Source organism: Sus scrofa, chromosome 4 (assembly GCF_054392235.1).
Source record: "Sus scrofa isolate SSC_HxYL_T2T_F1_AM1 chromosome 4, Sscrofa_HxYL_maternal_Yorkshire_Landrace_v2.0, whole genome shotgun sequence".
In the NCBI taxonomy this organism is placed as follows: domain Eukaryota; kingdom Metazoa; phylum Chordata; class Mammalia; order Artiodactyla; family Suidae; genus Sus; species Sus scrofa.
In genome coordinates, this window is record NC_139386.1 from 3,170,162 (window position 1) to 3,183,926 (window position 13,765).

At 46.3% G+C, this 13,765-nt stretch overlaps 1 protein-coding gene across 8 annotated transcripts in view; it reads left to right on the forward strand.

Annotated features, from left to right (window-relative positions):
- TRAPPC9 (trafficking protein particle complex subunit 9) overlaps positions 1–13,765 on the forward strand; it is a 472,116-nt gene that overhangs the window by 33,681 nt on the left and 424,670 nt on the right. For 6 of the 8 annotated variants that reach the window (XM_021088861.2, XM_085021612.1, XM_085021607.1 and 3 more), the window contains one exon: positions 9,428–9,549. In XM_021088861.2, the coding sequence (XP_020944520.2) occupies positions 9,428–9,549 (122 nt within the window). Of the gene's footprint in view, positions 1–4,049; positions 4,998–6,249; positions 9,550–13,765 lie in introns of those variants that run through there. The other 2 variants (XM_085021611.1, XM_085021613.1) reach the window with 2 other exon arrangements.

Below are 13,765 nucleotides of genomic sequence, written 5' to 3' on the forward strand. Positions count from 1 at the left end.
CACAGCTCATGATAATGCCAGATCCTTAACCCACTGAGTGAGGCCAGGGATCGAACCTGTGTCCTCATGGTTACTAGTTGGTTTCGTTGCCACTGAGCCATGATGGGAACTCCCCCTTTATCCATCTTTAAATTGAGCTGTCTTCTGATTATTGAGTTGTGAGAATTCTTTTTACATGTAGATACAAATTCCTTACCAGATATGTGATTTGTAAAAATTTTCTCCTGTTCCATGTATTGTTGTCTTTCTTTGTTGCTTTTACTGTCTTGATGGTGTCCTTTGAAGCATAGAAGTTTTTTTTTTTTTTTGTCTTTTTGCCATTTCTTGGGCCGCTCTCGCGGCATATGGAGGTTCCCAGGTTAGGGGTTGAATCGGAGCTGTAGCCACCGGCCTACGCCAGAGCCACAGCAACGCAGGATCCAAGCCGCGTCTGCGACCTACACCACAGCTCACGGCAACACCGGATCCTTAACCCACTGATTGAGGCCAGGGACCGAACCCGTAACCCCATGGTTCCTAGTTGGATTCGTTAACCACTGCGCCACAACGGGAACTCCAGAAGTTTTAAATTTTGATGAATTCCAGTTTATCTATGCTTTCCTTGTTGCTTGTGCTCTTGGGGTCATAGCTAAGATCTAAGCCATTTTATGTACACTTTATATATATAAAGCAATTCTTTATAACCGTTACAGCTCTTGTAACAGTTCCAGGAGGTAGGTGCTGTTGTCATCCTCCCCATCGATGAGGAAACTGAGGTGCAGGGGTGACCTGTCTAGGTCCCAGCTCGTTCGTGGTGACGAGGGAACTCAAACCCACACGTGTCCCCAGCGTCTCTTTTCTTAACCCCCTCTCCACGCCTTCCCGTAGGCACAGTGATCGAAAGAGTCTTTCCTGCTTCGAGTTCCCATTAGTTTCTTTCTCACTGGGGACCTGCTCTCTGCGTTGACCGCGCAGAGCTCAGTGGAGGTTATGTTTGGTCTAATGCAGGTGGGAAGCATTGCCATCAGGTCACTTCGGCCTTCCTGACCCTCTGGTGGGGAGTGTCGCTCATCGACCCAGCCAAGTCACAGGTCTTTTCCGGTCTTTGCACTCAAAGTAGATTCAAGCCTGCGGGATGCTCAGAGAAAGTATTTGATTGATTTTGCTTTGCTAACCAGTGAACTTAAAGGCCCCGCGTTGACATAGACTGTAAGCCTTGCGGAGTGGGGTCATTGTCCTCCTTAGGTTTCGTTTTGTTCTGCCAGTGTCTGGATGGTGCCTCATTGCCCAGCAGATTGGTTAGAACGTGGTGCTCATGAATCACCGAAATGACGGAATTTCGACAACAGAGTCTGTTGTTCAGTTGACAGGGAAAAAGAGAATACAGCAGTCCTACTCAGATCTGTTTTAAAAGCCTAGAATTTTGCGAAGAGTTCCACAAACCATCCAAAGGTATTTTTACTAATTTTAGATCTCTCTTAGATGCATTATGGTTACACAACGGAATAAATGTTTTAACTAGATTTGACAAGAGAAGTTTAATATTGATGATTTGTTTTGATTACAGTAGTCTGCCTTGGGTAATGTAAATTCATACCCATGAGTGAACAAAAATGAGTTTGCATTTATATGTGACATGGGGGTAGACTTCCTAAATATATATTTTGGAAGACCGATCACTAGAAATGAAATTGAATACGTCATAAAAACACTCCCTGCAAATAAAAGCCCAGGACCGATGGCTTCACAGGTGAATTCTACCAAACATACAAAGAGGGACTGGTGCCCATCTTCCTTAAACTTTTTCAACAGGTTGAAGAAGAAGGAACACTCCCAAAGACATTCTGTGATGCCACCATCACCCTAATTCCAAAATCAGACAAAGATAACACCAAAAAAGAAAACTATCAGCCAATATCTTTGATGAATATAGACGCAAAAATTCTCAACAAAATTTTAGCCGACCGAATCCAACAACATATCGAAAAGATCATACACCACGACCAGGTGGGATTCATCCCAGGTTCATAAGGTTGGTTCAACATATGCCAATCAATCAACGTCATACACCACATTAACAAAAGAAAAGTCAAAAGCCACATGATCATCTCAATAAATGCAGAAAAAGCATCTGACAAAGTCCAACATCCATTTATGATGAAAACTCTTGCCAAAGTGGGTATAGAGGGAACATTCCTGAACATAATCACAGCCATTTATGACAGACCCACAGCAAATATAACACTCAATGGAGAAAAACCGAAAGCCTTCTCACTCAAATCTGGAGCAAGACGGGGATGCCCACTCTCCCCACTGCTCTTCAACATCGTTTTGGAAGTCCTGGCCACAGCAATCAGACAAAAGAAGTAAAAGGCATCCAAATAGGAAGAGAAGTGATAAAACTATCACTGTATGCAGGTGACATGATACTATACATAGAAAGCCCTAAGGACTCAACCCCAAAACTACTTGAACTGATCAACAAATTCAGCAAAGCAAATCAGGATATAAGATTAACATTCAAAAATCAGTCGCACTTCTGTATACTAACAATGAAATATTAGAAATTGAATACAGAAATACAATACCTTTTAAAATTGCACCCCAAAAAATCCAATACCTGGGAATACACCTGACCAAGGCATTAAAGGACTTATATGCCAAGAACTATAAAACATGAATCAAGGAAATTAAAGAAGATACAAAGAAATGGAAAGATATTCCATGTTTCTGGATTGGAAAAATTAATATTGTAAAAAATGGCCATACCACCCAAAGCAATCTACAGATTCAATGCAATCCCTACCAAATTACCCATGACATTTTTCACAGAACTAGAACAAATAATCCAAAAATTTATATGGAACCACAAAAGACCCAGAATTGCCAAAGCAGTCCTGAGAAACAAAAACCAAGCAGGAGGCATATGTATATATTTGCGTGTGTGTGTTTTGACCTGTTCTTGAAGTGTTTTATAGCTTTTCAACAGTGTTCTCATTTCAGAATTCTAGTTAAGACACCGCCCTTGTCTCATGCAGTTCCTACCGTGTCGTCCTCCCTGTGCACAGAGTTCCACTGTCTCCCAGGCGGAGGGAGGTTTTCCTCTCGTTGTACTGAGTTGGTGTCCGACATATAGGAAGTGATTTCTAGGCCTTGGCCCCCCATATTTGAAGTTGGCGATCAAATATTATTTTTCCTTTGTTTCTGGATTTTCATTATTCCATTAGAGTTTTTGAAAATGAATTATTATTATTATTACTATTATTTTTTGTCTTTTTGCCATTTCTAGGACCACTCCCTTGACATATGGAGGTTCCCACGCTAGGGGTCTAATCAGAGTTGTAGCCACCAGCCTACGCCAGAGCCACAGCAACACGGGTTCCGAGCCGCATCTGCAACCCACACCACAGCTCATGGCAACACGGGATCCTTAACCCGCTGAGCAAGGCCAGGGATCGAACATGCAACCTCATGGTTCCTAGTTGGATTCGTTAACCACTGCACCACGACGGGAACTCCAAAATGAATGTTTTAATGGGTTGTACGCATTTCCCTAGAAACTTGATGTGTTTGTGCTTTTAAGTTTTCAATTTATGAAAAACCTAAATGTACTCTTTTTTTTTTTTCTTTTTTGGCCTCCCACAGCATATGGAGTTTCTGGGCCAGGGATCAGATTCCAGCTGCAGCTGTGACCTATGCTGCAGCTGTGGCAATGCCAGGTCCTTACCTCTGCTGGGCTGGGGATTGAACCTGTGTCCCAGTGCTCCAGAGATGCCACTGATCCTGTTGCGCCATAGCAGGAACTCACACTCTTGTTTTTATTTTTTTCTTAATTTAATTTTTTTGCTTTTTAGGGCCACTCCTGCAGCATATGGAGTTTCACAGGCCAGTTGTCGATTCGGAGCTACAGCTGCCGGCCTGTGCCTCGGCCACAGAAACGCTGGATCTGAGCCACGCTAACCTGCACCGCCACTCATGGCAACGCTGGATCCTTGGCCCTCTGAGCGAGGTCAGGGATCGAACCCGCATTCTCATGGATACTAGTTGGATTTGTTTCCGCTGCGCCGCAATGGGACTCCCCCACTCTTGTTTTTAAGTAGTTGTTTTTCTGTAGTCACTTATGATGGAGCATGATAATGTGAGAAAAAAGAATGAAGACATGTATGTGTAACTGGGTCACCTTGCTGTACAGTAGAAAATTGGCAGAACACTGTAAACCAGCTATAATGGAAAAAATAAAAATCATTATAAATGGACAAATATAAAAAAATAGAAGATAAAAAAATAAAAAATAAAAACAAAAAATAGTTGTTTCTCACTAAGTATTTACGTCTTTAGAATTAAAATTTTTTTGATGGATGAATGTTATGCATGCTTGAAAAATGCCCTATTTTCTCTTGTAAAAGTTATATTCATTGTAGAGAATTGAGAAAATAAGGATAAGCATAATAAATAAAAGATTACCTACAGTCTCGCTACTTAGAGATAAGTTGTAGTAAGTTTTGAAATTGCAAAATATGTCCTCTAACTTTGTTCTTCTTTATCAGGGTTGTTGTGGTTATTCTGAGTCTCTCGAATTTCCACGTGAATTTTAGGATCAGCTGGTCAGTTTCTTCCAGGATCCAGCCGGGATCTTGACGGGGTTGTGTTGAATCTGTGGATCACTTTGAGGACTGCTGCTCTTTTAAGAATATTGTCTTCTATCTATGAACGTGGGATACCTTTCCAGTTATTTGGGTCTTCTTTAATTTTTTTCAACAATGTTTTGAATTTTCAGAATATTATTTTATATTTCTTTTGTCTTTATACCGAGGATACGTGTTCAAGGTGCTGGGACTGGAAGTTACTTGTATTTGGGCTTCAATCCTGTCTGCATAATTGTTATTTATTTGAAATGCATTTAAGCTCATTTGTTTCTGTTTGTATGCCATTATCAATCAATCTTTATAATTTATTTAATTTTTTTTTTGTCTCTTTGTCTTTTTAGGGCTGCACCTGCAGCATATGGAAGTTCCCAGGCTAGGGCTTGAATCGGAGCTGCAGCCCCTGGCCTACACCACAGCTATAGTGATGCCAGATCCGAGCTGCGTCTGTGACCTCCACCACAGCTCAGGGCAACGCCGGATCCTTAACCCACTGAGCGAGGACAGGGATCGAACCTGTAACCTCGTGGATCCTAGTCAGGTTTGGTAACCACTGAGGCACAGCTGGACCTCCTGATTGCTTTTATTTTTACCATATTAATCATGTACATGGTTCTAAAAGAAAGTGTGCAGAAAGGAAATATCACCTCCTCTTTTTTTCCCTCCCACCTCATTTGCTCCTGGTTTTTCCCCTGTGGTGTTTTTATTTCTATTTCTTGTGAAAAAGGTCATGTATTACGTATGTCTCTTGTATTGGCTGTTTTTATTTTTTCGTTTTGTTTTATTTTAGCCTGTGTGTATTCACCACATGCCGGAAGTCGGCCCATGTCAGTTTGTGGCGATGAGCCTCATTCATCTGGCAGGACGTGCTGTGCACCGTGTGTCATTTAACCAGTCTTCTGCACGCGGACTCTTTGGTTGTTTCCAGTATTCTGAGACTGCAGACGATGCTGCAGTGAACGACCTTGTCCATGTGCATTTTTGTGTTTTTGGAGCTGGGTCTTCAGTATAAATCCCTAGAGGTGGCATTACTGGGTCAGAGGTAAACCTCAATGCACCTTTATTAGATTTTGCCAGGTTCCTCTGTGTCAAGGTCACAGCACTTTGCCTTCGCAGCGGCAGTGCACGCGAGCGCCTCTCTTGCCGGGCTCACCGCCGAGCCTGTTGTCCAGCTTTTATGCTTTTGCCAACTAGGTAGGCACGAAATGCTATCTTTAACTATTAGTGAAGTTGAATTTTTAAAAAACGTGTAAGGGTCATTTTTATGTTTTTCACTTGTGAATTCCTGGCTCACATCTTCTGCTCATTTTGCTCTGTTGGATTTTTAGAATTTTTTCTCTCAATTTTTATGACCTCTTGGTGTATGAGGGATATTAGCCCTTTGTGATATATGTTGAAAACATTTTCTCTGCGATCGCTGTTTATGTTTTGGCTTTGTTTATGGTATTTTCCCGTATTTTTACGTAATCGGATTTGAATCACATTTAGAGAGGCTTTCCCCACGTCCAGGTTTTAGAGGAATTCACCCATTTTTTTTTTTTTTTTTGTTTTTGTCTTTTGTCTTTTTGTTGTTGTTGTTGTTGTTGCTATTTCTTGGGCCGCTCCCGCGGCATATGGAGGTTCCCAGGCTAGGGGTTGAATCGGAGCTGTAGCCACCGGCCTACGCCAGAGCCACAGCAACGCGGGATCCGAGCCGCGTCTGCAACCTACACCCCAGCTCACGGCAACGCCGGATCGTTAACCCACTGAGCAAGGGCAGGGACCGAACCCGCAACCTCATGGTTCCTAGTCGGATTCGTTAACCACTGCGCCACGACGGGAACTCCTCACCCATGTTTTTTGAACTTCTGTTATGGTTTCCTGTTTTACCCTCAGAGTCCAGATCATTTGGGTTTATTCTGTGTTTGGCGTGAGGTGTAGGTTGGGTATTATTTTTCTCCAGATGGCCAGCTGTCCCAGTGCAGTTTATTAAAAAATCCCCCTGTGCCTGAGTCATTTCTGGGCCCTGCTGGAGGAGTGTATCGCACACTTGGCCTGGTGAATGTCAGGCTTCCTGGCCACACGGTCTGCCTGCTGTTCCCCTGCAGAATCGGGCTGGCGGGACCCAGTGGCAGGATTCTGTCTTTCCCTAGGGAGCAGGCGTGCGTGACCTTGTGCGGGGCCAGCCTGGCCCAAGCCCTTGTTCTGCTCTCTTAGCGACGTTGCTTCCCTTTCTCTTGCCCCATTTGTCTCCGCTGTATCGCCTCTTATTCTTTGTTTGACTCTTGGTTGGCTTTCCAGTCTCTGCCTCCCACACAGTCCTGCCCGTAATAGGGCCTCAGCGACTCTTGAATGCCGATTACACGGTCGTTGGACTGATACTGGAGAGCCCTCGGGCTGCTGTTTCCCACCCCCCCCTTCTGCACGATGCCCTTTCCTTTCCTTTGCTGCAGCCTGGGTCTCTCCCTGCCCTTGGCATTGATTTTTCCTTTCTGTGGACTCTTTGTTTCCCTGGTTTACAGTGATGTTCCGTGTGGGCTGGCAAAGCTGTGCAGATGTCGAGAAAGATCAAATCCACTGCATCCGAGTATTTTTTGGAGTGTTGTTCTTTTACTGCGTGGAATTAAGTCAGTGTCACCCACTAAGCTCTCCCATGAGCTCTGCTCCTCTGCCCTCTGCGGGTTCTGTTGTTCTGGGTGCCGCGTGGGCCTTTGCTCCCCGAGCCCTGAGCCTGGGTTAAGTCAGGCATTATCAGTGGTGCCTTTGCTTTAAAAGCGGGAGGGACTTGACGAGATCAGGTGCCGTGTGAAGAAGGCTGAGCCCTCTCACTCGGACCCCGTTGTTTCCCTTTCTTTCTCTAAGAGAAGAGAGTAAAATTCAATAATAAAAGTGATTAGAGCTCATGAAATAAATCACAATGACCTGTCGCTTATTAAGTATTATTTCATGCCAGAAACAAGTGCATCATACACACGAAAAACACACAGAGCTCCAGAGTCCCACGGTTGCAAGCGTGGGCCCAAGTCGGGATCCTGCTCTGGGGTGACCAGCCCTGGAGCCTGGAGGACTGGTGGGAAAGCTTAGCTCCTCTGGGACTTGCTTCCTCTCCTGCAGGCACCGGGCTCACCAGGGGTCCCTGCCTCGTAGAGCGCTGTGGGTTGTAACCAGGACCCGTGTGGGTGTCCCTCTCACTGGTTCTGGCCCCTTTTCAGAGCAGGACAGCGTAGCCCTGCTGCGATGGCCTCAGTCCACTCCGTGTAGACTCTCAGTGCACCAGGGGCGCCTTGTGGTTCAGAGGTGGTCCTCGAGTTCTGTACGGACCCAAGGATTGCGTCACTGGGCCTCGCTGGTTCGAATCTATTCTTTGGAAAGTATAGAGTTTGGATTTTTTTTCAAGCATGCATGCCCTTTTCTTTTATTATTTATAGTTCTGCCCTCTCATCTCTTGCTGTGATTTTCAGTGTCTGTAGGAAACAAAACCCAAAGCCACCTGCCTCTTCCCACCTCTCCATGTGGATCTTTCTTCTCTGACCGGAAGGGGATGTTGCAAAGGGAATTTTCCTTGTTCCTCTTGTCTTGAAGTCTCTCTCTCTGTCCATCTATCCATTTATGTATCCACCCACTCTTCTGTCTTTTTTTTTTTTTTTTTTTTAGGGCCGCATTTGCGGCATATGGAGGTTCCCAGGCTACGGGTCCAATCAGAGCTATAGCTGCCAGCCTACGCCACAGCCCCAGCAATGCAGGATCCGAGCCGCGTCTGCGACCTATACCACAGCTCACGGCAACGCCAGATCCTTAACCCACTGAGCAGGGCCAGGGGTTGAACCTGCAACCTCATGGTTCCTAGTCGGATTCGTTCCTGCTGTGCCATGACGGGAACTCCCTGTCTTGTTTGAAAAAGCATTTGAGGCGGCTTACTGAATAACGGAATACGAAATAGGCAGGTGAGAGAATCGGGCCACGTTAGACAGCGAGGCTAGATCAGCTCGGCCGAGGGTCGCGGGCCGTGTGAGACGCACACCTTTGCCGGGTGAGTTCTCAGATGGGCCGCGGACATGTGCCTGAGCCTCCCTGCAGACCCGAGGGAGACAGCGTTCCTGGCGATGCTCCCTGGCCGTGAAAGAAGCAGTGGCTCAGGAGGAGCCAGCTTTTCTGCTGATGAGGCTTAGGAGGATCTTGTTTGAGTGTTTTCTGAAATCAGAGTATTTCATCTTTTTTTTTTTTTTTTTTTTTTTGCTTAGAGTTCTCTGTGTAGTTGGCTTCATTCTATAAATAGCAAAAATTTCTCCAGCACCTTCCCTGTGTGAGTTTGACGGCTGGAGAATTAAGTGGTTCTGCCTATTGACAGGCCATGGCCAGAGATGGAGAGTGACAGCCTCAGACGGGATACTGGTATTCGTGTAGTTTTCCGTGCCGTGCGGAGCAGGAGATACCTTCCCGTGGCTTCTCTCCATCTGCGGGGGCAGCGGGGCTCTTCCCAGCATGAAGGGCTTAACCCTGGGAGATAATGCAGGCGGCCAGCCCTGCAGTCAAGACAGCTAAGCTAGTTATTGTAGCCGTGTTACTTTTCTATAACACACTTCATGTTCTTTAATAAAAAGCTTCAACGGGGAGGAAAATGTATGCGGAGCTAATTAGCATTTAATACACTGCTTTGATGGTAAGACTTTTCCAGGGAGTGTCTAAGACGCTGGAAACAGTTTCTTGATTTAAATTTCAGTTGGGAATATGCCAGTTTTATCTTATCTCTGCCCCTCTTTTAAAGTAACAAAGACGCAAGGCAGAAGAAGCCAAAGATCATTTTTCTTCTTCCTCCCGGTCTGCAGGTGCCCTCAGCACCAACGGCATCAATCCAGACACCAGCACGGAAATTGGACGCGCCAAGAACTGCCTCAGCCCTGAAGACATCATCGAAAAGTACAAGGAGGCCATCTCCTGTTACGGCAAGGTGACTTTGCCCTAGGTCCGCAGGGAACTGTCGTGTTCCTCAGAGGCTCCTGTTTCACCCGTGCCCCCTGCCGCACTGCCTCCTCGCTGTTTGTCCCCCTGAGTCCTCACCCGCTCTTCCCCCGGGCATCGTGCGCACTGCTGAAAAATGGTCCTTGTTTAAAGATAATGTACATTTGGGAGTTCCCATCGTGGTGCAGCAGAAACGAATCCCGCTGGGAACCATGAGGTTGCGGGTTCGATCCCTGGCCTCGCTCAGTGGGTTAAGGATCCGGCGTTGCCGTGAGCTGTGGTGTGGGTTACAGATGCAGCTCGGATCTGTTGTTGCTGTGGCTGTGGTTCCCCTAGCCTGGGAACCTCGATATGCCACAGGTGCAGCCCTAAAAAGACAGAAGACCAAAAAAAAAAAAGTATATTTAATAATCCTGAAAAAAGGGGAAAGAGAGGCTGTCATAGCCCTGCTACTCAGTGACAATAATGAACATTTTAATGCCTATTTTCTGTCCTTTTTGTATGTTATCTATATCGTGAAAAATGGTGAGCATTTTGTACTTGCTTATTGTGTGGAGACCTGCAGTTTTCATTTGGCATATTATGTGTTTTTCTACGTTATTAAATCTTCCATGGCATGATTTTTGTTTTTTTGGGGTTTTTTTGGACCACGCCTGCTGCCTGTGGAAGTCCCTGGGCCAGGGATTGAACCCAGCCAAAGCTGCGAGCTGTGCCACAGCCGTGGCAACACTGCCTCCTTAACCCGATGTGCCACATGGGAAATTCCTTCCGTGTCATATTTCTAATCACCTATATAGTGTTTCAAATGGATGCACCATTCTTTTTACTTTGGGGTTGAAAAAATCTTAAGTTCCAAGTATACCTAACTGAAATACAGATGGAAAGGACTGAGATTGGACAGAAGCGTGGTATCCGGTGAAAAGATGAAAGCTCTGTACCTCCTGCATTTAATTCCTGAGAGTGATAGCTGTTAACAACTCGGTATGTGTCTTTCATGACGTTATGGCTGTGATACACACACACACACACACGAGAAACATGTATCTGTGTGTGTGTACGTGTATATTTGCTTTATTTACAGAAATGAGATCACACTACATACGTTTTCTGCAGCTTGCTTCATTCTGCTCAGCACCACGTCATAGTTGTCCCCCCAGACCGGCGTGACCCTTTCAAACAGGGTCCTGGTCCCTGGTCCATCAGCCTGCTTTGTGGGAAACGGCCATGAACGGGGCGCCCAGACCAGGACCAAGCGCCCGCGCCCACCCGCCCCCAGCCCTCCGTGACTTACCTCGTGATTGTCTGGTGGCTGGACGCTTAGGCTTCCCACTTGCCTACTCTTAGAAAAGTGTTTGATGGAGCAGTCTTTTTTTTTTTTTTTCCTTTTTCTTTTTTGCCTGCCCCCAAAGCATGTGGAGTTCCTGGGCCGGGGATCAGATCCGAGCCACAGTTGCAACCTACACTGTAGCTGCAGCGACACCAGGTCCTTAACCGGCTGTGCCGCCATCCCGTTGCACCACAGCCCGTGGCGTGAACTCCTGATTGACATTCGGACACGAGTATTCTTGTGTTCTTGAATGACAGTTCTCTTAGAGAGAGATCTCCGGAAATTTAGTTGCTGGAAATGACGTCTACATTTGTCGCTGTCAAGTTCCTCTCCAAACCCCTTCTCCAACGGAGAATGAAAAGACGTGGATTTACTTCCTTTACCGATTCGCTGCCCCGAATGTTATTTCTTTTCAGTTTTCCTCCCACCGTTGTAAACTCTGCCGTGATAAATACCCTGATGGAGAAATCTTTTTGGACTGATTTTTTTTTTTTTGAAAGGAGGTACTTCTTGGAAGTGGACTTGAGTCAAAGGGTGTGTGTGTATTTTGTAGTTTACAGTCCGTTGCCTAAAAGGTTGCTAATAGTTTGTTCTCCCATACAGCGACGATAGCTATTCTGTCCTTCTAAAATATCTGCCAATATGGTGAGTGCACGTAACTTTCTGTTTTAGTTTGCGTTTGATGACCAGTGAGGTATTGAACATTTTTCACTCCTTAGCCATTTCCATTTTTTATTTATTTTTTATTTTTCGGTCTTTTGTCCCTTTAGGGCAGAACCCACAGCATATGGAGGTTTCCAGGCCAGGCCAGGGAGCGAATCAGAGCTGTAGCCTCCGGCCTACACCACAGCCACAGCAACGTGGGATCCGAGCCACGTCTGCAACCTACACCACTGTTCATGGCAACACCGGATCCTTAACCCACTGAGCGAGGCCAGGGATTGAACCTGCAACCTCATGGTTCCTAGTCAGATTCGTTAACCACTGCACCACGATGGGAACTCCAATAAGAGTAAATTTTTTCCTCATGGGTTTTATCTTTGGTATTATTCTTAGAAATATATTCTTATGATGGAATATAACTCTTTTCCATAGGTTTTTTTTTTGAGTTTATTCCTGGTTATTGTTTATGTTTTTGCTAACGTTGTACATGAGAAATTTTTGCTCTATTTTTTTATTGCTTAAAACTGACATGTAGAAAGGCAGATTGATTTTTAAGCTATTTTCTAACGGGCCATTTAAAAACTATAAGTGTCCAGTACTTTTTCCAGAGCCCTTTCTTTTCTGTCTTTAAAAATTTGTCTCCAGGATTATCAAAATGATCACAGCTCAGCTGTAGAGATGGGAGGCCGGTTGGTGGCGGGGAGGTTGGTTCATACATTACTTCTAGCATTTGGGCGCTGCCTGTGGACTGGAGAGGCCCCAGAAGAGCCCAGGTCCTCCCGCCTTCATGTTGAAGCCTGGCGGGCGTGGCACGTGGGCACCTCTTCACTGGCCAGGCCTGGTGGGAGTCTGGTGGCTGCCCAGAGCCCTGTTTCAGTGCAGATCGGAGACCTCACTCTGTGTGAAGACCTGTCTGCCGTGAGTCAGCAGGGGGCCAGGTCACCCGTGCATTTTCTAGTCCTGGAAGTGGGATGAGCAGATCCCCAGTCAGGACTGAGTTTGAATCCATCCTCCCCCGTTGACTGGTCGTCTGACTTTTGTCAAGTTAAGTGACCTCTTTGAACTGTTTTCTTGCTTCTCAAAGCAGAAACATGGCCTGCTGTATAGTTTTTATCATCTGTTTAATCATTTATTGTGTCTGTAAAAAGCCAGGCACAGAGGCAGGCTCATCAGCGTTGCTCAGTGAGAAATGGGCTGGTGTCTGACGTCTGGGGGCAAAGCCGGTTCCTGGCACGTGTGCGATGCACGCAGGAACGGCAAGTTCCCGTCTCGCCTTTTTTCTCTGGCGCTCTCTTCCCTCGGCTTCCTCGGCCTCCTCTCCTCTTCCACCTCCCCCACCAGAAGCACCTGAGTTTCCCCACGCTGCCCGGAACCCAAGGTCAGAACTTTTAAAATGAAATGCCGGTGACGTAAAGCATATTTGTCCACTCGCAGGTTTGATTGTACCGGATGTGCACGCACACATCAGGATGCCCCCCCACGTGCTGAGGGAGAAGGACCACCTTTCTGGTTTCTTCTCTGAAGCAGACTTCTGCCTGGCCTCATGCACGATTTCTTAGTGGATTTCTGCTTTGTGGGCAAGGAAACGCTCTCCTGTTGGAAGAGTTGAAATGGGGACACAGACATTGTGCCGAGATCGGGCTGTCATCATATTTGAGTTGGAAGGACCTTAAGACAGCTCAGAGCCCTACAGCTCACGTAGGCGAGAGGCTGAGTAACTCCGTCCGAGCTCCTCGGTGGCGGGATCCAGACTGGACCTGGGGTCTTTGTCGTGTGTCCACGCAGCAAAGACCTTAGCTGAGTGGGGGCGGCAGGCGCCCTCCTGGATTGAGTTCCAGGGGCTTGGCAGAGTTTTCGTTGCTCACTGGCCTTTAGTTTATGTCCACGTGGCCTCTTAAGTGAGGGTCACTCTGTCCCGACTCTTTGTAGATCAGGCCTGAGAGACTGTTCAGTATAAAACCCCTAATGTTACCGTTTGCCCTCAAGTTCCCCGTGAGCGGGGGGCGTTGAAGGCTAGAAAGGCCAGATCTGAGCAGAGAGGGTGACAGGCTGTGGTGCTGGACCTCCCTAGAGGATGGGATTTCTTCCTTAGACAGACAGACCCGGGCTCGAATCCTGCTTTCGCCAGTGCCAGCGTTGTGGCCTTGGGCAAGAAGTCTTACTTTTTTGGGCCCTATTTCCTTTATCTGTCAAGAAGTTCAGTATTTATAGTTTT